We start from the raw sequence: 27,419 nt of genomic DNA on the forward strand, positions 1-27,419 counted from the left end.
GCTTTCCAGCAGGTCAACCCCCAACCTGTACTGCTGCATGGGGTTATTCCTCCCCAGGTGCAGGACCCTGCACTTCCCTTTGTTGAATTTCATGAGGTTCCTCTCTGCCCACCTCTCCAGCCTGTCCAAGTCTCTTTGAATGGCAGCACAGCCCTCTGGCGTATCGGCCACTCCTCCCAGTTTTGTATCATCAGCAAACTTGCTGAGTGTGCACTCTGTGCCTTCATCCAGGTCATTGATGAAGAAGTTGAACAAGACTGGACCCAGGACTGACCCCTGGGGGACACCGCTAGCTACAGGCCTCCAACTAGACTCTGTACCACTGATCACAACTCTCTGAGCTCTGCCATTCAGCCAGGTCTCAATCCACCTCACTGGCCACTCATCTAACCCACACTTCCTGAGCTTGTCTATGAGGATGCTATGGGAGACAGTGTCAAAAGCCTTGCTGAAGTCTAGGTAGACAACATCCACTGCTCTCCCCTCATCTACCCAGCCAGTCATTCCATCATAGAAGGCTATCAGATTGGTTAGGCATGATTTCCCCTTGGTGAAGCCATGCTGACTACTCCTGATCACCTTCTTTTCCTCCACATGCGTGGAGATGGCTTCCAGGATGAGCTGCTCCATCACCTTTCCAGGGATGGAGGTGAGGCTGACTGGCCTGTAGTTCCCTGGGTCCTCCTTCTTGCCCTTTTTGAAGACTGGGGTGACATTGGCTTTCTTCCAGTCCTCGGGCACCTCTCCTGTTCTCCATGACCTTTCAAAGATGATGGAGAGTGGCTTAGCAATAACATCCGCCAGCTCCCTCAGCACTCGTGGGTGCATCCCATCAGGGCCCATGGATTTGTGGGTGTCAAGTTTGCTTAAATGATCTCTAACCCACTCCTCCTCCACCAAGGGAAAGTCTTCCTCTCTCCAGACTTTCTCTCTTGCCTCCAGGGTCTGGGGCTCCTGAGGGCTGGCCTGACCAGTAAAGACTGAAGCAAAGAAGGCATTCAGTAACTCTGCCTTCTCTGCATCCTTCGTCACCAGGGCACCCACTCCATTCAGCAAAGGGCCCACATTTTCCCTAGTCTTCCTCTTGCTGCTGATGTATTTGAAGAAGCCCTTCTTGTTGTCCTTGACATCTCTAGCCAGATTTAATTCCAAACAGGCCTTAGCCTTCCTCGTCGCATCCCTGCATACTCTGACAACATTCCTATATTCCTCCCAAGTGGCCTGTCCCCCTTTCCACAATCTCCTTACCACAACTATCCTGGCACCTACCAGTCCGACCCCAAAAATCTACACCGATTTCTCAGCCAGGTGCAGCCTGGCCCTTACAATATCACTCAGAGTTGACAGGCCAGATAGTTTCCTTCCATAACAAATATTAAGGCCAGAGCTCTGGCAAGATGCCTCTTCAGGCAACAGTCAGTTCTGAACCTTAACAGAATGTATCTATAGACCAACTGGAGAGATTCCTTCCAAGAGCTCTTCCAACCTAGTACATTTGATGGCGGGGGCAATGACAGATAATAGCAAGTGATCATCTGTCACTGCCCATGAGAGCCATATTCACACACAAAATTATCACTGCAGCAATTCTTCCAAGCCAGAAAAAGACAAAAAAATAAAAAAGGGCTGAAGTGGACAATAACAACTGACTAGCAATAACTCCCTTGACTCCTAAACACAGTCCTCTTAATGCTCACGTGTAATTCCATTCCCTTGACTCTGATCTTCATTCTGTTGAAACACCCAGGTTAAACTGAGGAGGTTTGTCATTTCCCAGATGTTACTGAGCTTAAAAGCCTAGTACCTTCTCCTTCCACACACTGCCCCCCTTCTTCTTACGTACAAATGCATCGCTCTACGTTCAAGCAAACTCCATGCGTATGAACGGTGCCTAGCACAGTGTTCAGAAACAGCCCATTGCCTAGCCAGATAAAGGACAAATCTTGATCTTTGCAGATAGGAAAGAGAGGCTCAAAGAGGAAGTCTGTGGCAGGAACTGAATGTCACCTTATTCAGCAAGCCACGAGACCATCCTTTCCTTCACCCATACGAAGCTCGTCTCTTGCATTTACTAGAACTGCAAGAGGAAAATCAATATAGCCTTTTAAGTTTCAGTCTTCAACTAGAAGTGATACTATTTTGTTTGGCATATGAATCTTACAGACTACACCTCATAACATGCTTGTGCTCATAAACTAATTCTGTAATTCATCAATAGCATAATTAATGATATCAATATATGAACATTCAAAAAACCTAACAATCTATATTCTGAACAAAGCCAAGCCAATTAAACAACATATCCAATGATGTTAGAATATTATGCTAGTGGAGCAGATTTTACAATTTCTAAAACAATCTATTGAGACTATTTGTGAAGTGCTTTTAATTCCCCTGGAAGATCTCACGCTTTGTTGTACCCATATAATTGGCATCTTTTTAGTTTCTGGTGAGTTTACCATCAGCTTATAATGCCCTTATGATTCAGAGATTATCCTCACACTGGTGTCATCATCATGTTGATTAAATTCAAATGTACAAAATTAATACCCAGCTGAAACCCTGTGAGCTCATGGCTTCACCAGTCCCAGACACACAGATGCTGAAGCTCCATGCTTCCAATCCCTCCTCTGAATCAGGCAGAGTGAGACTGGAATATAAGTCTCTCTAGATACCAAGGGATATCAGGGGGGGATCAGTCAGTCACTCTTATTTTATTTGACAGGAAAACTGAAATAAGCTGTTTTCACTCTAAGAAAAGATTCACAAAGGAAAATCCTGAGAAGAGGGACTAATCAGTCATCAGCCGGATGCTTAATTTCCATCTCTCATTTTTTTCTATTTACCTCCCATTTCACTAAGAAGCAGAGGAGCTGGTGCCTGACAGGTCACAGCATGCCATCAGCACTGTAGAGGTAAACCTGAATGCCCAACTCAAGCTTGAGAATGCCAGGAGGCAAATGCAATTACAGGCATTGGTCATCTGTGCTCAAGTGGCTAGTCCAAGACCACACAAAATTGCAGAGCTGTGAGCCAAACACATTTACGTCCTAAGATAATGATACTGTCTGTGAAAGAGAACAGGACAGTCTTTATGGCCAAGAAACCTTTCCTTTGTTAAGAGGCACAGCTCTCTCCTATTGTCACCACAATTCCTCCAGGCTGAACAATACTTGTGTTTTCTTACTGTGCAGATATGACAGTGCTACAGAATAAATGCTGCCCCAAACAAATTCCTACCGGAACAGATGATCAAGTATTTTGAGACCCATCTCTTCACAGACAGGAATTTCACCTTCTCTCATCCTTGAGCAGCCTCGACCTCCCAGTTAACGCCCTGATCACTTTGCTGTTTTGCACACGCCACTTGCCTGGATTTCAGAGGGAAGAGTTCAACCAGAGAGACAGGGAGCCCTGAAGATTCTGCTCCTTCCTTCAACCCACAGAACTTGTCCTTCAGTTGCTGATTGATTCCATTTTCCTGTCCGTAAAATGCCTGTTTATTATGCTGACTTACGACACAGGACTGTTTTAATAAGTTTTAATAAGTTTAATAAGACTCAGTACTTCAGATCGTTGAAGTCCTCAAATGACAACAGTATCTGAAAGTGATCTACAGAGATATGAACAAACATTTAGTCAACATTCTTTTACGTCACTATTGATACTAAAGAACTATTACTTAGACTCAGAGCTGAGATTGTTACAGACCAGCACTTTTGACTTAACTCATTAAAATCATCACTTCTGTCTCTCCTTGTTCTGGTAACATAATACCATAGCAACAAATGAGAAGCTCTGAATTGTAAGTGTGACTCTGAAGGGAAGTGCATAGTTCCTGCATATACAAACTTTGATCTACTGCAGGACGGTCAACAGCACCTGTTACTCTAATATCCCACATTATTATAGCCATTTAGCTAAACAGATCACAAAAAGATTGTTCCATTAGCCATCTTCCTGGCATAAATCCAGAAGTTTTGCTGAGTGGCTGTGACTGAGTACCAGCATAAATCTGAAGGATTTGGTTGGATGGCCATGACTGAATACCTGCATTCTTGAATATTAGGGAGATTTTTGTTTTTTCCAGGCTCACATTTTTAATTACCATATTATACATGTGTTTCAGCACCCTAAATAAGGGCACACAAACGGACATGTCAGACAACTACGTTTGTAAGCGACAGTCCAACCACATGCAAGTCCACCTTATATGTTGGACCTGCTCTGAAGGCAACCTGTGAAGAGCAGTTTGAATGTAATTTGGATATATCAGCTGCCAGCCCATGTGCTGCAGAGCTCATCCAGAAAACTTAAGGAAATGGCAAAAGCCCTCCTTCTGCACAGACCAAATGAGAAAACAGGGCATGCCCAGGAAACTCAGATACGAATTGAGACAGAGCTCTGCACACAGATTCTATCAGGTTTGCATGAAGCAGAATTTGAGCCAGTAGGGCTGATAAGAAGCACAAAAGAAATTTTGTGCAGAACTTACTGGGGTTCAGGCTAAAATGTCAGGCTTATAAAAAGCTTCACTCTGAGTTATGAAATGCTTCATGGTACTTCTCAACCAAGACAAAGGGCCTTGTCAAGGAATTAAGAGATCTTGTTTCTGCAATCAGTTTCAAAACAGGATTCCTGAAGAGGCCAAGATAAATTTTTTCTCATTGTAACTACAAGGGTAGATAGTTCTCCCCTTGGCATACAAGGGCTATGAAGCCAGAACCATTTATGTTAGTGAAATTTAGGCATACTATGGAGATGAGCACCCAGTAAATAAATCTACCAGTTATCCCTTTCTTGGGTAACTTCTCAAACCTTTGCATTATGTCCTGAATGCATCAAATACGTGAATATATCAGACATGTTTCAATCTACAAGTAGAATGGCTGACCTGACCTCCAGCTTTCTGTATCATATCTATACCCTTTCCTGCACACCCTTCTGTAGTACTTGATTTCAGTAAAAATACTCATTGGAAGTTCAACATACATACAAGTGTTTGCAAGATAGGAAACCAAATCTGGATATGCAACACTGATACGCAAGATACTGGTATGAGTTGTCAGCAACAAGATACATCTGCAGTCAGTACACTGAAAACCTACTCTGGGCAGCAGAAAAGCAGTATCATTTCAAACTGATTTTCCATATTTTAAAATATGCTGTATGCAAGTCTAATGAGTGAAGCCTTTCACCTCACTCATTTAGTATGTATGACATGACTGTGCTCAAGGAGCACTACTGCAGCATCTCTTGACAGGCTCTTCCTAGCAACTTTCACTGGGAAAAGTATCTATAGGCTCCTGTCCTGGAACAATGCAAAGTCATATATTTATCTGAGATAGTTTCAGACTATGACTTTTGCTGACAACATTTGAGATGAATAAAATAATTTACACTGCATACAAGTAGTTTAAACTGAAAACCACACTACAGTGGGGACACACTTTTCACTTACAGCAAGCAACAGTATCTACTGAGTTTCTTTGAACTTTTTTTTTTTTAAACAGTGCACTGATATATACATACTCTTTAAAACAACTGCTAAGTATTTTATTTTGCTGTCAGATACCAGTTACTTATTAGTCACCTCAATGAATTATGGACCATTGTATTATTCTAACCCATCTCACTGCTGCTTGAGGCAATGCTAGTAAAATGCCATTGTGCATCCGCACCTGAAGACAATGTAATTTTAGGAGAAAAGCCCCAAGCTAGGGAATGGAAAGGCAAGTTCCAGCTATCTTCAAATCCCAAAAGAATCACAGCAATCAGATTTCCCTGAGAAAGAAGAGAGCATATATCATTTTTCATGATCCAGTCTAATCCTCTGCAGTGGTATGCGAATGCAATGAAGGGGATGACAACTGCAAGAAATCAGACTGGCCTTGAAACAGCACTGTAACTGCACAACACACATGATGTCAGCTTCATTTCATGTGTGTTTGGGAACTTTTGTTTAAATATAGCACAAGCTGGTGACGGAGCAAAGACTTTGCTATGGAAGACTGGCTGGCACAAGCGCCTGGCAGAGGACTCCAAGACGCACCACTGCAACAGTGGCTGCAGTGGAAAGCAAAGAACAGTTCAGTTAGTCCAAAGTCTTACCTTCATTTAGAAGGGTGCTGCTCACAAATAACATGTTCCTATGCTCACTTTAATACTTAACAAGCAAATCTGGGTTGAAAGTAGAGAAAAAAAATAAGTTTTTTTTTTTTTTGTTTTGTTTTGTTTTTTTTTAGCAAAATTACAGAAAATAGCTATCCTCTGTAAGTTACTATACTGTTCTGAAAGCTCCCCTAAATACAGGACTTTATTTTTCCTGGTCTCAAAGACTAAACTGCCTAAGACAAGTTACATAAGTTTCTCCAATGGTTCTCCCTGCATTTTTCTTGCCATATTCCTAACTTTCAGGTAGGCATGTTCCACTTTATGCATATTTTTTTAATTAAATGAGGCCTTTCATCCAGCTGTCCTGAGCAGCTAGAATAAAAGATAAAAAGCTGTATTTAGAATTTCATTACTGTTTTAACAGTGACTTAAATAAGCATCACTTATTACCAGACAGCTGCACCCTACTAATCAATATTTTTATTCAATATTTTTATTATTTCTCTTGTTAAACAACACTGCTGTTTATCAACCAGAGATAGTCACTTCCCTGGGTAGTAAAGCACCTGTCCAAACTATCCATAGTTCTCTTAGAGCAAGACATATTGTACAGTTAAACGTTATCATTTATACAGTTTCTTCGGCATATTGTGATCAACAAGACAGCATTGATCTGGATAAGCACCAGTGTAGACAGATGAAAGACAGCTTTCAATATCATAGAAGGTGAAATAGCTGTGCTATGCCAGCTAACTACTGATCGTGACTTCTCCGATCGTGAGGCAGCTTTTGTAACCTGGAGCTGCCGGGCTATGCTGCTGGCCAATTAGTTAATACACAACCAGCTCGATGGTGTCCGTACAAGCTGCAGCCCCTGCGGTAGCGAAAGGCTGAGGAAAGCTCGGCAGGCACACTCTGACCTGCCCTGGAGTCGGGGATAGCTTCGGCTAATCCCCAGCCCCCAGACAGTAGGGTCTCTTCGGCAATGAGGTACAGGGGTAGAATTTCATTTGCCATATTTAACTGCAGCCTTGGAATAGCAACGTTATATATACCCGCAAAGACAAAATTGTTATTGAGCTAATTGGACAGCCGAGTGCTTAACATGCCCTGGAGATTCAGGATTTAAATATGTTCTTCGACCACAAACAGTTCTCTTTGACAATAGCACATCCTGTTCCTCTCACACAATGCAGAGCACATCTTGAATAAAGGCATGTGCCAGTATGAAAAATCGGATGAATCTACACACTAGAAATTCAGACGCTGGAAATTACTTCTCCCAGGGAACGAACAAAACCAGAAGACTAAATCCTTTACGTCACAGCCCTACTCCTTCCTCCTAGTGTATGGGGGACAGCTTGACATCAGTAGAGCTGCACTATCATAAAATGAGCGGCAACAGAGATGAGAACATGTGCCTATTGCTGTTTTTTCTTAGTGAGTGAAGGATGGACAATGACGTCAAGACATCACAATACACCGGAAAACTTGACTATGCGGAAAAATTAATTAGAACAGCTAATGAAGAAGAATACTCATTTCCTCTGTGTAGAGGAGTCCTAACACAGAAAAGGCAAAAGAAATGTTTGCTTAATGACAGCATACACGTGTGAACACACAAATAAAATACACATAAGGCGGCAGTCTCTTCAACAGACATCGAACCAGTCTTCCCTATTTTTGGAATTTAACATCCTCTAGAGCTAATCCAGAATTTTAGTAGCAAAACCTTTGCCTGCAGAGGAGACGCAGCAGCACAAAACATCAGGAAAACCAAAAGCCAGGCCACAGACAAGGTAATACACACATCACTGGCGGAGGCTGCCTAGTGACTTTACAGACCTATTCCAGCAGAGTATTTGGAGAATAGTGATATAAACAGCACTCGTACAGTTAAAAGTGCTCAAAAATAATAGCAACACAGACACACACAGTGAACCTAAAGCTCTCATGACCTGCACTGGGAGGCTGGCTGCGTGCCATGCCAGTACTGGGATATATAATAAAAGTTGTTCAAAAGCAAGGAAGATAGAACTGAAAGATGATAACCTGGGAAAGGATCTTAGAGTGTCTTCTGACCATATACATTAACTCCCGATCAAAAAAAAGGCAGCACTGTACAGAGCACATTGTTACCAACTGTAAATACAGGCCCAGGGCTTTATCTTTTCTGCTCTGTGTGATGCCAACTCCAAGTGTGCAGAGCTGTTGTAAAACACTGCCAAGACAGTAGGAGTAAACAAAAGCAGGAGAAGGAAGCAAGGTCAAGCATGCAGTAAGAAGCCCTAAAGCAAGTAAGGCAAGTAGTGCAAAATTATGGGTCATGTGGACATTCATCCCCAGTTACTTGTATTTCAGGAAGTTTTTCCAAGTTTCTTAAAAAGAAAAAAAAAAATTAAACAAAACTTTCAAATACATTTATCACGTAACACTACTAGCAAAGTACATACACTCAACACAGGTAAGTTACATGTGTGTAGAGAGAACACATTTTATTTAAAGATCATTATTTTCAGTGCACTCTCTCTTGAAGCGTTTGAGAAAAACAAATAGAAAGCATGGTGGGGAGATGAAACAGTCTGGACAGCAAGCACTAGAGAGAAACCATCTGAACTTGCACAGCGACAGCCGAGAATGCAGTATGACAGGCACTCCAAGAGCTCAGTTATCTTCCCAGTGATCAGCAAAGCTGACATCCTAGAAGCCAATTTCTAAACTGTGCTAATAATAGGCCAGCCAGCAAGTTTCACAGCACGTATTCAAGCAAATGTATGTAAAAGCAATGAACATGAACACAAGAGACTTTAATTAAGGAGAAGAAATGAGAATGTGAAGGCTAACTTATAACAAAACCATTGTGTTCTTTCACTGCAAGCATTTCTGCTCAGCTAGGAGACACCGCGTACATTAGCATCTTTAACACCAAATTACATGGACTGCAGTAGGCTGGAACCACTTTGTACTATGTACTAATTACATAGTAACAGGCAGTCCCTGCTCTAACTTACTCAGAGAGGACTTCTCCAAATAGACAAAGCCAGCACAGGACAGAATGGAAAACAAGCACAGGGAGGTAAAGCAGCCCATTGCCAAGTTATAGCAAATCATGACAGCAAAGAGACTAGGACCCAGGTCTTCTGAATCCCAGCCCACACTCTTTCCTAAAAGCACACATAGCTATTAAAGCCAAGTACCTCCCGATATGTTAAATGGTACTATAAACAGACGTAAATTACAAGAAAGTTCTTATTTAAGTCATTTAGCATTTGAAAGCTTGACATAAACACCATTAAGGTAGTTACTTCGGTGTATGTTAATGGCTTTGGCCACAACTTTCCTTCGCCGAAATATTTGAGCTGAAAATTTCACAGAACTGGTTCGAACAGCCACATCACGGAAGTTTACACGGGAGGTTTCCAATAAGCTACTTTTCATAAAAGAGATTTGACTGTCCTTGATATTTATCATTAGCTACAGTCAAAGCTTCCTAACTCTCAGCCCACCTAAACAAAAGACAGCCTTCCATCTCCCTTTGTAGGAATATCAGAATCCACGCTCGGTAAGAGAGTGAAGTTAATGTTCTTGCATACCACAAAATGTTGTCTTAGGACTGTTCTCAGCAATGGAGATAATTTAAAGGTGCCCGATGTAGGATTTCAGGAAGTTGCTGATACTCCAGAAGTCATTCTCCCTTTTTGAAGTTCTTTGGCTTTCTTGCTTCAGAAATGGAAACATGGACCTACAATGTGGATTGACCCAAACCTCATTTTCTATTCCTACCTCCTTCACAATAAGAGAGTTATTTAGAGATATTAGTGGGAAATGTTGCTCATTAGGGATCTTCTGTGTTTGATGTAGTATCATTTCCCTAATGGGCCTTGAACAATTTCCATGTTTTGAAAGCAGAGAGATTTCCTTTTAAAAATAAAATTGGTAGTCTGATGGGAAGTTGACCTCCATGAAACATTTCCTTCAATTTTCATTTTCTGTGGCAATCCCCTGTCGCTCTCCCGGTCTTCTTTTATTCCACTTGCATGCTGATTTTTAAGTGATTGTGAAAAACCATGATCTGAGACTTCCAGGTGACTATGAGTTGTTGCTTGGCTGATGCCCCTACTGCATTAACTGCTGAGCTAGAAATCCGCCCCACTTCAGTATACAATAAGTTCTTCTCCCTTCAAAAGATCTATGTAGTGTATATATAAGGTAAGCAAGGAGGCACAGTTCTTAACTGAAAAGGCACTGTCACACAGTTTCCAGTGTGAAAGCATCAGTACTGGTGTTAGCTTCTATACCATTTCTTTAAAGGCACTACCTAGGAGTTCCGGTATAAAGACAGAGGTGAGGAGTTATTTCTACATTAAAGAGAGAACACATTCATGCAAGTGAACTTTCTGGGATTACCATTCTGGCTGCTGCCAGAGCCAGCAGCTCAACCTTTTAACATTTCACATTCAGTTGCTTCAAACTGGTGTCAGTGTCCCTGGTTTGAAAATTGCTGTTATAGATTAATTAGCTCATCTACTTTCAATAAGTTGGCTTTTGTGCTGTTTATCACATATCTTCATCTTCACCAGAGGAAAAACTCACCTTTAAGACTTCACTTCTGATTTATATACTGCTCAGCCTAATGGTTACAACAGTCTTCTAGTAAGCAGCTGCATCCTTGAAGAGATTTTCTTCCAGCCCTTCCCATTAGAAATGGGACAGACTCACAGCTTCAGAAGGCAGTATTTCTGGGCCATTTTTTTATCCAAAGATTTGCAGCCAGTTCAAACAGTGACATCGCTGGTCTCAAATTTCTAATGCCACTCATGCTCCTCCTAACATTGCATCTCAAAGTCCTTTATGAATCAAGAAGCTTGCAAACCCAGGTAAAGCCCAGATATTTGATGTGCTGCCATTGTTATTTTACTAGGTATTTCAGGTTCACTTCTAATTTTCAGTTTCATTGAGAAGTAAAAAAACTCAAATCACCACAACTCTTTGTCCTAGGGGACTCATCTGGATTCCAGTGAAAACTACTCTGTGTCACCTCTTCTAGCACATGATTTATTTGTTCTGAAAAAGGGATTCCCATCCAATTATACCCAATTGTGCCAAGGTACTACCATTACCTGCTCAAGACCTTGTCCACCTGCAAGAGGGTGAGACCCCTCCCTCCCTTTAAATTTCCAAGTGCAATATAACAAGCGACACCTGCCCTCATGAATCAGAGGTAATTAACCTGTAGCTCCCTGGTCAGTTCACACAAGCAGTAAATGATAAATGAATAGTGCCACATGGAGTCAGTCTTGAGCAATGTCATTCATGGAATGAAAGCTGCTACATATGTAAAATTATTATACCTAAACCATTCTTGAGTCGGTGCTGCAGCTTTTTACAGAGAAATCACAGGAACTGAAACAAGCATTATGCAGCTCTCCCAATTTCTCTCATCTCAGATAGGGATGATCAATCATATTAGGAGTGTGTTTTGGCAGCCATGAATTTTCCTGAAGCATACAGCAGCCAACACAGTCCCATTCTGCGTAGCACAGCTGTGACCACATTGCTTGATGCACAAGTAAATGCAACACTGTTCTTTGACAGGGAACAGAGAGGGCTACTAACAATCTCTCCCGATGTCCCCCCAGGGAACAAGCATGTATCTGAACAAAGAGGAAATTTGAATTCTGCTAGAAATTTAACTTTCCCTTCAGTGGAAAAAGATTATAATCCGAAGTTACAAGGCTCCTTCTGATAAGAAGCCAAGAAGGTATCTAGAATTATTTCTGTTGATGCCAGTTTGACACTAGAGAATGTGAGGATGAAAATTATACATAATATTTTCAGAGTAGTTGATGAAGAAGCCCACAAGTACTAGAGTACTGAGACCATAAATCGCCCAATACAGATTTCACTCCCTACAAACCAAAAAGTATTCCACAAAAATCTAGATAGGCAAGTCTTGTTCAGTGCCTGCGTGGCAGACTGCCAGCGTGGTACAGGGATCTAAGTTCTCCTGACTCCTGTGGTAACTGTGTTCTGCAGCTAGAGCAAAAGGCAAATCTATTTGTATAACAGGAACTGTGCGAGAGGCCCATGTATCCAAAATCCATTATCACACAGTATTAACAGTAAGGGATGTTAACTGCTGAAATGCTAAAGCTGCTAAAGGAATGAGGGGAAAAAAAGCAAGTTTTAACGTTGTACATGTTAAAATAATCACTTGCTTGGTGAGACATGCATCACCTTTTCTCATTTAATGTTATTTATAATCTCAGTTTTTCAAAGGGTTTAGTTATTTAGCCTCTCTCCTCTTTTTATATGCAAGGAAGAAAAGTCTGAATGCATGTTTAATGATGCACGTGGATGTTCTCAGCAGTGGGATGCATCACTGAGTAACCTTGCTTTTGAATAAATTAAGCCAAACAGTTGGGTTTTGGAGCAGGTATTTTTAAATCTAGTAGTATTAAATATTATGTTCCTCTCATTAAATTATTAGGCATAGTTTAAATATTGATATATCAACTTCGGCCTTTATTGTTTGCTTGTCGAAGGCACTGTAAAACCTATAAGGATGTAATGAAAAGATCTTTGACCCACAGGCCAGTACAAATATTGACCCAAATGCTTTAAAGCCCAGATTCAAAATGGACACAAAGAAAACTCTTAAATAACACAGCCAAAACCCCCAGCGGCTGGGAAAAGGCCACATCTCCTTTCATGTGAAAGAGGGCAATGCGAGTGACTTAGAATTTACAAACATGCTGAAGCCGAGCCTAATCCTCCAGAATCCTATGCGCTACAGGCACAGCCCGGGGGCTCTACTTCACACTTTTGGTCAGTGGTGGGTTTTCAAGCCCAAAGAAACTCGCTGTCACCTCAGGACACAAGAGGAAAGGACCTTCCAGGTCAGAAAATCCCATCCTCTCTTATCATAAGGAAGCACATAATGCAGTCTCATAAAATGAGAAAGCTCTGGCTCAAGGTACAGTCTTTTTGCTACAGGCTCTCATAGCGAACTCGGTCTGTGGCTGAGCTATAGCATATTACTGCCAGTTCTGCCAGTGAGATTTACACACACACACACACACACACACATACAAACAGGCCTATCCCTTTAAATGGCAAGCCTACCACTCCTTCTCCTCTTGGAAACTGCAAAATTTTCATTACTAAAAAACAGGTACAGACTGAGTCCCTCTATCTTTAGGTGTTCCCTGCCTTCATCTGAGCAGCCCAGGGCTGGGGTGGGGGGGGATCTCCGTCTGCAGGTACTTCTGCAGCGCAGTGGGCTTGTCACCCCACCTGCTCCTGCAAGCACAGACGAGCTGCGGTTCACAGCTCTGCAAGCTTCCCCTAGCCTGCGCAGCGGGCACTCACTCCTGCTAGCCACCCGGCACGGCAGTGCCCACGCGCCAGTCGTGGCGAGCGGATGGGGAAAACACACACCATACCTCCCCTCCTCGGGGCCAGGGGACTAAATATCACCTCACCACTTAGAGCAGTTTCTCAGCACAGACTTCCTTTGGACAAACGGGAACATCTTCTGTTTACAATAGCATTTCTCTGGAAGAGGGATTAGAAATCGCTGCTGAGTGCCCAGCACTGGGTACCTATGTTTAGTTGCATGACACATGCTGTTAGACAGATGATTCCTTTTCATGGCACCAAGGAGACTGAGTCTGCATCCTTGATATTTTCAGCAATCGCTGTGTCACTGTTGGTACCTAGCTTCCTACTTCAAAAAGGAGTAAATTAGTGCGTGCTAGTGAGATGAATAGGCAGGCACATCATACAACCCCTTAGACATTCAAAAACTTGAATTCCTCCACCTTAAAAGCATTTGTTTTGCTCCTTTTACTCCTCTTCTTATGCAATGTCAGAACCGCCCTGAGCCCACGGTTAACTGCCTTGCTCTAATGTCCATTAGACAATAGTATGACTTCTAGCTAAAGGATGCAAGAATAATCAGGCACAAGCTGGCCACCAATACATATTTCTTCTCCTACTTTACCTATGCACTCGTTGATGTATTTATAGACAGAAATCACATTCCCTCTCTGGCTTTGTTTTGCTAGGCTAAACACACCGAACTCTTCTAGCCTCTTCTCATCTCCCGAGAAATGCTGTCTATTATTACTCATTATTCTTGTAGACTTTCTCTTCCCCTGATCAAGTTTCAATTTATCTTTCCTGAACGCTGGTGACTAGAATAAGAACAAGTGAAAGCAATGGTATTCTATTAAAAAAAAAAAAAAGCAAGGAATTGAGATATGTTTTATTCAGCTCATAAAAAATACTACAGTGCAGTGAACATTGTCTGGTTTTGCTATAGCTAAGAAACATTACTGAAACAATAAGATATGTAACAGATGCTAGCTTGTCACATTCATTAATTTTTCTTTTAAACCAATGTAGAGAATCATTCAAGTAATAATATGAAATCAGCCAGCATTCCACATACAGATGAAGCAAATATTCCAGAGCCTTCATCGACAAAAGAATTTCATAATAAAAAATACAATTAAAATCAGAAAGCTGTCCTGCCATCTGTTTAAAACAAAGGTTTTCAATTTCCTGGATATTATCACAATAAGGCATAGCAAAATGGTACATATGACTTAATTTAGGAGGATTGTCTTTACTGATGACAGCAAAATATACTTTAATATGCAAACATACAGCAAGTGTGTCGAATTGCAGGATATCAATTTTTTTTCTTCAAATTGCAAGATCAGGGTTTAAATGAACCTGCTCAGAGGCTTTCAATGCAAATATGACCACATTGCAATAGGCAGTGAAGGCAAACGCAGCATATTAAAAAAAAAGAAAAAAAAAAGGCACATGATTGGAAGAACTTGTAGATAATTTCATCCCACGCTACTTTTTACTCTGCTGATCAAGTCACTGAAACAGAGAAGCAGGGTCAACCGCTTTTTAATACGGCTCCTGTTAATGTCCCAAAGCAGTCATGCCAGACCCGGGCACCTGGCAGGACATAGCTGAGCCAGTCCAAATGCGGTTAACCCGTCAGATCCTACACCGTCATGAGGAAACGAGCAAGACGCATGGATACTTCCTTTGCACTGAGGGAGTCTTGAGCAACTAGCTTACCGTTTGCCTTGCCTATGAGTGGGCACTGATATGGCCACTCTGTCGCCAAGCAGGCTTTTGAGGGCTTTTTGTCTCTTCAACCTGCCTTCTGTCTCCAAGTTCAGTTGCTGCCCTTAGAAGTAAACGCCATGGAAGGCAGCTCTCCTAAATCTGACTGCCACCAGCATCTCATCACCATAAGAATGCCCATCCTGACGGTTCTTCACATGGGGAGTAACCTAAGTGGCACAGATTCTCACCTGGCTGAAACTACAGACCCAGGATCATTTTTATTAGAAACATATGGTTTCTTCAAGCAAATGCTGAAACTTGCTACTAACTTATTTATCAGGAAGCTACAGAGGGCAGCAAGAATCCACACCGTTAAGAATAACTTTACCAGCAGCCTTTTTCACCTATCATCTGTTCTACATCAGCATTATCCAGACACACAGACTGGGTGCAGGCCTTAGGAAGATTGCTTATTCACAAAGAAGGGGGAGGTAACACTAATGAGAGCGCTGCATTGAACATGTTCTTTATTTGTAACACAAGAGTCCCACCAAGCATGGGGAGGTTGGGGGTGGGGGGGGGACGACTGACTATTTGGAAGCTGTCATGTCCAGACTGCCACCACGTCATTGCATGGGTTCCAGGCTGGGAGGATTATGTGCAAACCTAGATGCACACTCATTTTGGCGAACACCAATCATGCTGAATGGAATAGACAAACTGACTGGCTTCACATACTGCAAAGAAATAAGACTGAACAGGGGGGAAAAAAGTGGAAAATAACTAAAGAAAAATGGGGGAGGGGGAGGAAACGCTGAGATATCATTCATCCTATACACAAAGAGCAGCATGCATCTTCAGCAGGAACTTCGAGCTCTGAGTGCATGAGGAACAATCCAAAGAACTGTCCAAATACACTGCTAGACACCAAACATGGCTTGTTTTCTTCTTCCCTTCCTTTTCTATTTGCTTTTTGTTGCAAAGAGATGTACCAAAGAGAAAGGAAATCAATGCAAGCAGCAGCTCACCCAGACAAAAAGTTAGAGAAAGCTGCAGAGCTACAACTACCAGTTCCCTAAGCTAAATAAAAATCTAATACAGGGGGAACAATTTTTATATAGCGATTCACGTAATTTTTGGATAACTTTCCCTATACAGCAACAGCAAACAGACTCCTGAGCCAGATTTCTGACTTGAAAGCCCTAGAGCTATTCAGGTTGTGATTTACTGCTTCTCAGAGTGACTAGCAGGCAGGACCGGCTGGAAGAACGGCTGCTGTGCATGCCTACTCTCCACACCCACGTGTTGGGATCACCCAAGAAAATGTGTCTGACCACTGGTGCCGGCAGGCAGGCTTCTCCAAAGAATTGCTGCATTATATAGTTCATTTTGTTTGCACTCAGAAAATAACAGGCCCTCATTATGACAAAGGCAAGTTGCTTCAAAAAATAATAATCAGTTAAAAAAGAGAAAACAATCACAAAGAGGCTGCATTGTCCTGATATTCCTTCAAGTAGCTCCACTGCCATCAAAAGATCGCTGTTTACACAAAGAGAAGGAAATTAAGAGAATTTCCTATATAACCTTCTTTTTTTTTTTTTTATGTCAGTAGTTTCATAACAAACATGAATCCAAACATTCTCTGCAAAAGCAGAAAGTGGCATTTCCTTCCTGTTCCTTGCACTATCAGCACCCCAATAGAAATATTTTAGTTTCTTTAAACAGACCATTAGGATGGGGTTTGGAAGCAAGCTTTACTTAGTTGTCATGAATTATTAACCAGACAAATATCTTTTTTGTTGCCCTTTACAGAGGCTTGATTTGCAAGTTTAAAAATCAAACTGATACTTCGGTCTATTGTACAAATACCCAACATTTTAAAAAAAGCTCTGGGCATTATAAATACATTTTTTCATGAATATGGGAACAATTCTATAAATAGCCATTCTTCACAGAACTGCTTCAAGACATTGTTTTTACAGACAACAGTAGGAAACTGAAGGAGGTCTTAGTGCCAAACATATTAGAAGTGAAAAAAAACTCTCCAATCAACTCTGTTTTTCCATTTATTATTAAGAAGTTCTTCCTTTCCCCCCCCCCCCAACTTATACAATTGGTTTATGCAAGGGGAGAAACAAAAGAGAAGACTTCACACCAGGTTCTGGATTAGCTGTTTGGTTGATGCAAGTCAGTAATATGCTTCAATTTCTAATGGGATTCAAAGCTTTGCTTCTTTGAGCAGTAATTTAACAACTCTAGGCTGTCAACAGATGAACACTATTAACCAGCACCACCTTGTACAAGAACAACCAAAATAAGACAAGATTTTTATTGCAACTCCATGATACGATTTTCAAATATACTGAGTCACAACTGCACTCCATCTCCTCAAAAAAATAAAATAATCAAACTCAGGGAGGAAGACAAATAAGATCTAATGTAACAGCAGATAGCCTGTAGAGTCTACAGGTTGCTGCCTCCTCAGGCAATTTTTGCACTGTTACTTAAACACAAAATCAGCAGGAAATTATGAAAAAGGGCTGCAGAACTGGTAAACTGAGTTCCCATAGCCAGGATACTACAACCATGTATTTAGTCATTCTGGCATATACTCCAACACAACACTAAAGCTAGAACACTACCAAGTTCTAATACTGTCTTCAACAGGCAACAGGTACGAGCACTTATTTCATGAGAAATACTTGAAAATTCATCTATAAAGAAGAGGGGAACCCATTCAGCTCCTAGTTTTAATACAGTATTTTGCTATAACAACAAACATTTGCAACAATAATTTGCTATTATATATTTGATATGTGAAACAAACTGCACTCAGTTGCTCAGGGCACTGCTCTTCTTTCACCCTAGTGCAACTCCACAGTCCCCAACAGCTGGGGACATGACAGTGCCGTTGTCAAGGGGTGACACGGATGTGAAATTGGAGTAACACAGTGATAAACCAGGCCGTGAGCTTTCCCAACAGCTCCCGAGACATGAGTGTGATCTAAGCATACAGGAATGTTTTTAAAAGAAAGTAAGCGTCCAACAAGGATTAGTAAGAATTTAGTGACGTGGCCCACTAGGCATGGCCTGGGAGCACGTGGCAATTCAGGAAGACTAATTCAAAGGGAGCTTTGGCATCTGGGAATTCTGGGTCTGCCGTGCACCACAGCCAAAGTCTTTAGTGCACGGAAGGCAGGCAGAGAAAACACAAATCAACTAGAAACCGAAATATCGTCCCAAATTGAACTCTGCCTGTAAACCAGAACAATTCTATACCTTACCAGGTGTCAAGAGATTGTTATCAAGGCTGGGAAGCGCCAAAGTACTGGAAAACTCCAGACTTACTTCCCTTCTCTCCATGTTTTGTGCACCAGGGATGAGCATGGGCCTATTATATTTGTTCCCTAGAAGCAGAGGGACTTATGCTGACGCAATGCTTCTGTCTGCTATGCCAGAATTAGCAAGCAAAACCTCCTGACTACTGCCCATCGCACCAGCTGAAACAGAACCATTCTAAGCAGCAATCTTTCTCTTACCTTATTTTGATCTGTCCAGTAAAAGAAAAATCCCTGTGGATCTGTTCTGAGAATGATTGGAGTCACAACAGTGGAGTCCTAGCAAAAAGGAAAATAAGAAGACGTCAAGTCACAGAACAGGTAATTATGCACTAGCTACCATGCCACCCCTGTTAACAAATTGCGATGTCTAGAAACCACCCTTAAGATATTTTAGTGACATATTACTAGTGATAATTTAGTATTGCAGGCCTAATCTCCATTTTTCTGACATAATGTATTTCCATTACTGAGAAGACAGCACTAAATAACTCCAGACTTGTTAACACATGGAGTTATTCCAGAAAAGCTGGAAGTGGATGAAGTTAAACAGACACAAGACACTTACTGTCAAACTAGAGTCCATGTAGCAAAGTACTACAAATAGTTATTAGAAGTCCACTGCCTCCCTTAATCCAAATTAACTTTCAGATATAGACAAGAGCTAAATGTCTATATAACCTTTAATTACCATATAAAGACTGTTTTTGCCAAGAAAGCCTGAAATAGTATCTATTACAATGCAGTAAGACTTCTGTCAATTGCTTTACCCTAAAAATCTTTTCTATTATTTCTACTACCCAAGTATGAAGATTTTAGTAGTGTGGGTGCACATATATATTATTATACATAGTATATATAGTATGTATACCTATACATATATACACACACACACACACCCCACCACCCCAAGGAAAAAAAAATCAGTTAAAAACCTTCACCCTTCTGTGGTGACATCCACAGCTCAGACCAGTTGAAAACCAGCACGTTTGTCAGTACTAGAACTGAGGAGGCCTGGTTTCCTATACGCTCATGTCTTCCGACTGACAGCTCGCACATGACTCAAGAGAGACAAGCTCTAACTGCAGCCTGTCCCACAGGTGGGTGTTCATTACATCTCTCACCCATCGGGAGTCCCTGGTGCCTAACAATAATTGAAATCAGTGCAGCCTGGCCCTAATAAGATTTCTCTTCTCTTTCCCCTACCATTTTTCATGACATCTGCAAAATCGCCGTTGTCTTCAGACCTCTACCTTTTCGCCAAGTTTGATTTAAAAGTTATGGAGGGACCCAGAAAGGAAGACGACAACAAGCAGGCAGAAAAATTGCTTAAGCCTCATTTCCACAGGCAACCAGGCTAAATACACAATTCATCCCCAAAGAGGGTGCATATTTCTGTTCAAGTGTTACAGGTATTTTAGAGCTTCAGAACTCATCTGCTTTCAAAGCAACAGTATGCAAGATTATTTTACCTTTCTTTGAAGAAAAAAGGCTCTAACTGATCCCAATTAAAGTCAAATGCCTTTAACATTTTTTTAAACTGCAAATTAAGTTATTGGAGGTGACATTATCATAAATGAATAAAATCTTATCTTTCTGCTTCAGAAATGGCATTTTTATAACACCTATCTATGCCACACTGCCAGTACAGTCCTTCACGATGGAGCACCAGACTCACAGTAATGAGTGTTTATGAAACACTGAAGTTGAATCATTCCTAGTTTACAGCTGGAAAAACAAGATACAAAGAAGCTAAGTAATCGGTCCAGTACCAGTCAGAAGGCTATGGTGGAACAAGCAGAAAAATAAAACAAAGCGTGAAGCACGTTTTCATCTTACCACAGGCAGAAATACAAATAAAAGAGTAAACTCTTACACTAAAAAGAATCAAATCAAAGATCAAAAACAAGATCAAACAAGAGCATCCAGCTCTTTACAGCTGGAAGACCTGGGTTGTGCATTAACTGTGCCACAGGTGTAGTGACACCCAAACAGGCTCCACAGGAGCTTTAGAAGACTGAACAAGTGCGGGTGCATTAACGCCGGGAGGTGCTATGGGAACTTCCCAGCTGGGATCAGAGCTAGTTCACTGTTCCACAAAGTGCCACCAACCCTTCTTTTCCTCATTACAAGATAACAGTCCTGTACGCACTGCCCTTAACAGAATTAACATACAGAGTTTGTACCATCCACATTGTTTGCTTTTTCTATTTTTCCATAGTTTCTAGTATCTTGTACACCTGAGAGTTGGGTACTGTTTGAGTGCAATGAGCAATTTGTTTTATAAAAAGCACCGAGCCTTGAAGAGGTGTTGAACAGCTGTCAATATCCATAAGCTCCTAGCAAAGTGTTCTTAAATCTCTGCCATTCAAAAAGAGAGAAAACAAACTGCTCTGGTGATATGAACTCTCCATAAAATGAGAGTAAAAAATATACACATTTTTATGTACATATATATATATAAAAAAATTAAAACACTAAGTGTTCTTCTGTCTTGGAACGAGACAACTTTTTTGGGGGGGGCAATGATGGGAAACAGGCATGAAGAAATTATGTCCAAGATTAATTAGCTTTGCTGATTAATCTTCCAAATCAGCTGCTTAAACCCCAAAACTGTTTGGATTTGTCCGTGCTCATGACACACAGCTGTCAAAGTAAGACTTTTCTAGACGTGGGCTGTAGGATGTTGACTATAATCAGATTCAAAAATGCGGGGTGTGGGCGAGAGAGCCTCCAATATCTATCAAACAACAGAAAGGAATCCTTATCATGACAAGGGATGAGGATCCTCTGTGCTACAGGAAGATTTCTGTGTAAAAAAAAAATAATAATAAAAAAAAATTAAATTTAACCTGTGCATTATTTCCTTAAAGTCCCACATAACCATCACCTTGAAGCAGTGTCATATTTCCATGCCTGTTTTCCAAATTAACTACACCACTCTGATATTAAGCGTTGTACAGCTACCATGCTGGATAAACACTGTATCTCCGCTCTGTTACAAACACAGCATCAGAGAATTAATTTTTGTGAGACTTCCTGTATACATCTCAAAAACTCTTCCACCCCATTAACAGTGGCAATAAAAGTCACGTGGATAATGTTTTATATATTCTAAAAGCTAAATATAACTTGTAGAAGTCCCTCCCACCAAAAGCCAGACTCCTTATCTTTGGGTGTAGAAGAAGGGAACTAAACTTCCCTCATCACCTCTACAAGCAACTCTTCCCACTCCACGTGGACGGAGAGTCCTGACTGACGCCCAGGCCAGTTTGGGTGCTTTTGTATTGCTTTGCAATCATGAATTGCAAAGGAAGGCAGCAATCAAAAAGATACATGAAAATCTCTTTTTACAATTTACATTCAAGAAAGAGCGATTCAAGGCTCTGAATCAGAAGCTTGTTTCAAATGACAAATGCCTGGCTCATATATTTACAGAAATTATTGTACTATATGGAAAACTGTTTTCTTACCCAGAACACACACTACTGTCAGTCATAAGGAGGCCATGAATTCAATTTCCTCACCCAAAGAGCTGACCAGCTCATCACTCCCCCGAACAGAGTTAGCAACCATACACAGCTTGAAAGACAACAGTAACAGGGCACAAGTGATTAGCACTACCTCTCGGTTCCCTTTATCTTCTAGTTGAAGAAGTTATATATAGCCCTGTAAAGGAGAAAAAGAAACCCAGAACTCGATGGCCAAAAAAAAAAAAAAAAGTAGAGATTCATTTTTTCCCTAACCCACTCAAATCCAGAACATGAAAATAAAAAATAAAAATAATTGTTTTTTTTAAAAAAAAAAAAAGAAGAAATCTCAACTCAGTGTATTCTAACCAGAGACTTTCGGAGACAGACTTTTCAAGTAGCTCAGCTCCTACCAACACACCTAAGTGAATTAGCAAGATCTCATTTTCAAGACTCAAATCTGAGTTGTTGGGTGTTGTGCATCTCCTAAGCTGACAAATTTGGAAATCAACACAAATTTAGGTGTCTTATGGGGGCTTAGCTCTTATGATCATCCGGCTACCAGCAAACAAGCCAAGCAACCCTTTGGATAGGAGCCCCAAGATTCCTGGAACATTTCCAAGTATATAATCAATGGAGGAGGAGGAGGACAAGGCAAAGATCAGGTGTGATCAGAAATGGAAGAGGAGTAACAGAGAAAGTCAGAACGTCACAGTCAGTGATGCAAATGATTGCGAGCTGTCGGGTTTTTCAAATGCTACCCTTGGGTGCTTCTGCTAGGCAGTGGCTTGGCTTTTGGCAAATTGTCATCGCAAATTCCTTTAATAGAAAGATTTAGAGTGACCTTAACCTGGTAGTGCCAGTGTGCTGCATATAACACCAGTCTGAATTTAAGTGAATAATTTTTTTAAAGGGCTTTTAATTTGACCTTTAAAAGCCCCCCCACCTTTTTATTTATTGACATAGTGCCAGTTCTCCACTTTCCTCCAGTTTCACAGCCCTGAATGAGTAATGTGGTTGTTCTATACTTATTCCATTAAGTTGCTTCCTAACTGTCTGCATAACCTCAGATCCTGCATTAGCAATATTCTTCATTTTATACCTTTAAACAAAGAGGTTATTCAAATTCGTGCCCACAAAGCACCACTAAGAACTTTGGGATACTTACCTCCAAGGCACAGCAGAACATGGGCATAAAAGACCAAAGGACAAATCCATGCTGGAGTGCCTGCCAGATAACTGCTTCAAGGTTTCATTTTAGGTGGGGATCCCCTAGACCCACATCCAACACTAACTAGCAAAAAGTGACACCTTCATTTTAATATTCCTGACCAGTAAAGACTATTCTATAAAGCCAGACAAGGGAGCGGGTGGAGACCTGGGGCTAGCTCCTCTCTGACCTTACGCCCACGTTTGCCACTTCTCGGAGCACCCCCACCGCCAGGCTTCGGGCCCTGCTGGGAAGGACAGAGCCCACTGCCCCACTCCCCATCCTTCGCAGGGAAGGGTTCGAGGGACAAGGCTGGAAAGAAGGGCTGCCCAAGGCTGCAACACTGCAGCTTACGGCCTGGGCTTTGGCCATTGCTCCCGGGCTCTCTGCCCTTCATCTATACTTGATGTATGAAGTTAGCCAGGGGGTACACGGTTGCCACTGTGCTTTGTGCCAGGCACAGTTCAGCATAAAAATTATGAAAGAATGTTACGGATTGGGATCAGATTGGAGACAAAAAGCACAGAAACAAAGCTTTTCCTTCCACATGCAATTAAGTGAAAAATGGCTACTGCGTTTTTCAGATCAGAAGCCCTGGGCTATAGAAAAGGGATAGGTGGACCACAATTTTAGGGATAAGCAAAATACAAACATTTAAGTCCTGCTCCTAGCAGCTACGCCTCGCTGAATCTCACCTCCAACTCATTTCACTAGAGCATACCCCAACAAAGTAGTTCTGCCATCAGAATAGCCGTGATGCAAATATTGGGTCAATCCTGCCACAAGTGAGAAGTTTGTACTGAATCCTACCAGTATAAATATGGGAATCAAGTTCTACATATACCTTGCCAACCGCAAGATCATGACTCAGATGAGTATGTGTTTTAATAAACCATAGCGATACCAATGATGTTTCTTATAAATACTTACAGTCAATTTTCCAATCAACAGGATGAAAAAAAATATTAAAAATTTTAAATCAGAGAACCTTCAAAGACTCTGAAAACAGTTTAGAATTGTTTTAATTTTTTAAAAGATTTTTAAAGTTCTGGGGAAAATAATTTAAAAAACAAAAAATTAGAATGCTTTTAAGTTTTAAAGTTTTAAGAATTTCTAACAAGTTTTGAAAAACAAAAAGGAAACTAAATTTTTAAAATGTTTTAGAAAAATTAATATGCTTAAAATTTAAGTTTTATTTAAAAAATAAAATTTGAGAATTTAAAACATTTTTGAAAATTTTCAAAATTAAAAACTTTTGAACACATTAAAAAATATTTGAGAAATTAAAAAAATAAAAATAGACCTGCTTTAAGAATTTTTCTTTCAAGTAAAAGGTGGAAAAGTGGAAAAAATTTAAAAATTAAGAATTTAAGAACATTTTATAAAAAAATAAAGATTTTTAAAACTTTGGGAAAAGTTTTTAAAATTAAAATTTTTAAAAATGAAAACAAACAAAAAAAACAGACCAGCCTTAGGCTTTTTACTCCAGATAGGGCTCGTGGCAGTGCCTTATTAAGCCAGACATTGCTTCCTGAAATTTTTACATCATTTACCTCATTTGCTTGAATCTGCTTCTGGCAGATTTCTACCAGAGTGCTTCCAAACACAAAGCTAAGAAATACAGGTTGTTTCTACCAGAGGCACAATATTCTGCAATTTTTCTTTCACTTTGGAGAAAGGGCTTGAACCATGGCTTAGCAAGGGTGCAAGGCTGCGGGGGGGGGGGGGGGGGAGGAAGGGGATGTCCCTGCAAAGATAGTTTTTGCCACCCCACAAACTGGGGGGGAGGGGGGGTGGAGATGAAAGAGAGGCTTATAGGCTTTCTTTTCTTTTGGGGGGAAGGAGGGGGAGCGAAGGGGTAGAGAGAGGAGAGCCAAGGCGAAAGGCCGCCGCACTGAGCGGATACAGTAGCTGCTACATTCCATAATGCCCTGGGCACGGGCAGGCCGCAGCCAAGCAGGATCACCCGAGCAGTTACTGTTATGACCGTCTTTAGGCTGACAGCTGAACTAAGAGACAGGGAGAGAGACTCCCACTCCCCTAGTTTTGCAACGACCCCCTGAAACAGTCAGGAGGGGTAGATATGCCCTCTTTTATTGCAGCTGGCACAAGAACCACGTCTGCCGGGTAAAGGAACAGGTTTCACAAAGAAAATGCTGCGGAAGGTGACATGAGCACTGGAGCTTGGAAGCAGGACAGGAAATCACAACTGGAATCAAGTAGGACTGGGGCTGGACGCTGGTATAAGTTAAAGCCAGGACCTGCATACTGAAATCCCACTTGCTCTATAAGAACATAAGGGAGAAAAATTCTTCACCGTGAGAGTGGTCAGGCACCGGAACAGTTTGCCCAGAGAGGCTGTGCAACCTCAATCCTTAGAGCAATCTGATCCAACTGGGCTGGCTCTGCTCCCCCTGGAGCTCCCTTCCACCCCAATTCCCCCACGATTCAGTGACAAGGGAATGGGCTGGGAAACCTGAGCAGGGGAACTCGGGGCCCCCCCCCACAGCCCTCTCTTAAATCCACAGGCAAACGGACCACCTGAGCCATACAAGTCATCCCTCAGCTCAAGCAGTACAAATCTGTGTGGGAAAGTACAGGGAAAGCGCAGCAGAGGCTGCAGCTTTGCTGATGACACTACATGACACAGGTAGTCACTCTGGTAATTGAAGACTAACTTCCTGCAGGTTTAAAAGCGCCAACTTGAACAGGATTTGTTTCTCAGAAGCCCCCTCAGACTACCCCAGCCTCATTCATTTCCCACGCTTTCAGGATAGCTATAGCCTTACCTGCTTATGCGGTCTCGATTTGTCAGCATGAGTGCTTACTTGTTGTAGGTGCTGCAAAGTATGCAGTCAAGAAAGAAGGAATAAAGGGAGAAATTTATAGCTAAGGTAGCCAAATGCCAACAGGGAGGATTTTGTCTCTGCCAGAGTTCTCATGTGATGCAGGGCAAGTCATTTAAAGCAGCTTTCATGGGCGTAATACTGATTTGGAGAGGTGGATGCTGGAATCGTATTTCCATGTTTCATTTTCTAATTTGCAGAGATGCTGAGCCCAAATTCATCTGTAGTCACTGGGGAGTCATTCTGAACATCTGACTGTACGGTGTTACGCAGCCTGAAAACTAGGTCCAAGGTGTCTAATCACAGATTAAAAATTAGTATTTTTTTGGCACTGGTCTCTTTTTTGGACCTACAATAGTTCAGCTGGGAACAATTTCATCATCTAATGCATCTTGTGAAAATAAATTAAGAAGTGCTTATGAAGCATTTACTCTATAATAGATAAAAGACTCTGTAAAGATTAAAGTTAACTCTATTTCACTACAGCCCTTGCTAGAAGAAGTACTTGGAACACACCAAATGTAAGGCGAGGAAAGCATCCAATGTGCAACTTCCATTCACAGTTAACTTCCCCTTCTCTCACACAGAATTCCTCACTCACTTAAATGATTTACTTCTGATTTTCATTTTCCTTAGTATCAACCAACACTCCATACTGCTCAGATGCTATAGTAACAGAGGTTCTCTGCAACTTAAACCATGGTGTCGCTGTATTCTTTTGAGGCAAGGCCTCTAACCCTTCTGCAGGGGATCCAAATCCCCCCCACCGCCCCCAGCTGAAGTCAATGAGAGCTTTGCAATGGAGTTAACTAAGTTCAGGCTCTCCCCTTTCCTGAAAGTTACCTGCTGGGAAATTTTTAATTCAATCTGATTACTCTTCTATGTTGTGAGAGAGAAACTACAACTTCTACTCATTTAGATAAAATATTTTTTACACAGCACAGAGTTGATACTTGTTTGCCACATAAAGATCAGCAGCAAAGGAAAAAACAACAACAAAACCCTAAAATGTTGGGCTAATTCTTCCCTCCAGACTGAAAACATTCAGAAAAAATAAACTGTTGTTCAGGTTATTGTTTTAGTTTTATACACACAGAACAATAGTCATTCATTTTTCAAGGCCTCAGCAATATACTGTAGTGACAGACTTGTGCAGAGTTTAAAAAATGTAGAAAGAAAACAAGTTACATGAGCATCGACATCTTAAACCACTCCTGAAAACTTCCAGCCTTTTTTTGTTTGATGATATTCAGATGTTATGTTTATTTAAAACTTATGAAGGGAGTGTATCTCATCCTCTCGATAATCTTCTTTAAAAAGATTCTAACCAAATAAAGAAGTCTGA

At 41.2% G+C, this 27,419-nt stretch overlaps 1 protein-coding gene across 1 annotated transcript in view; it reads right to left on the minus strand.

The window, feature by feature from the left end:
• Positions 1-27,419, minus strand: part of PLCB1 (phospholipase C beta 1) — a 442,993-nt gene that overhangs the window by 410,596 nt on the left and 4,978 nt on the right. The window contains exon 2 of the mRNA XM_067292708.1: positions 18,750-18,827. Coding sequence (XP_067148809.1) covers positions 18,750-18,827 — 78 coding nt within the window. The remainder of the gene's footprint in view (positions 1-18,749; positions 18,828-27,419) is intronic.

The sequence above is a fragment of the Apteryx mantelli genome, chromosome 3, assembly GCF_036417845.1.
Source record: "Apteryx mantelli isolate bAptMan1 chromosome 3, bAptMan1.hap1, whole genome shotgun sequence".
In the NCBI taxonomy this organism is placed as follows: Eukaryota; Metazoa; Chordata; class Aves; order Apterygiformes; family Apterygidae; genus Apteryx; species Apteryx mantelli.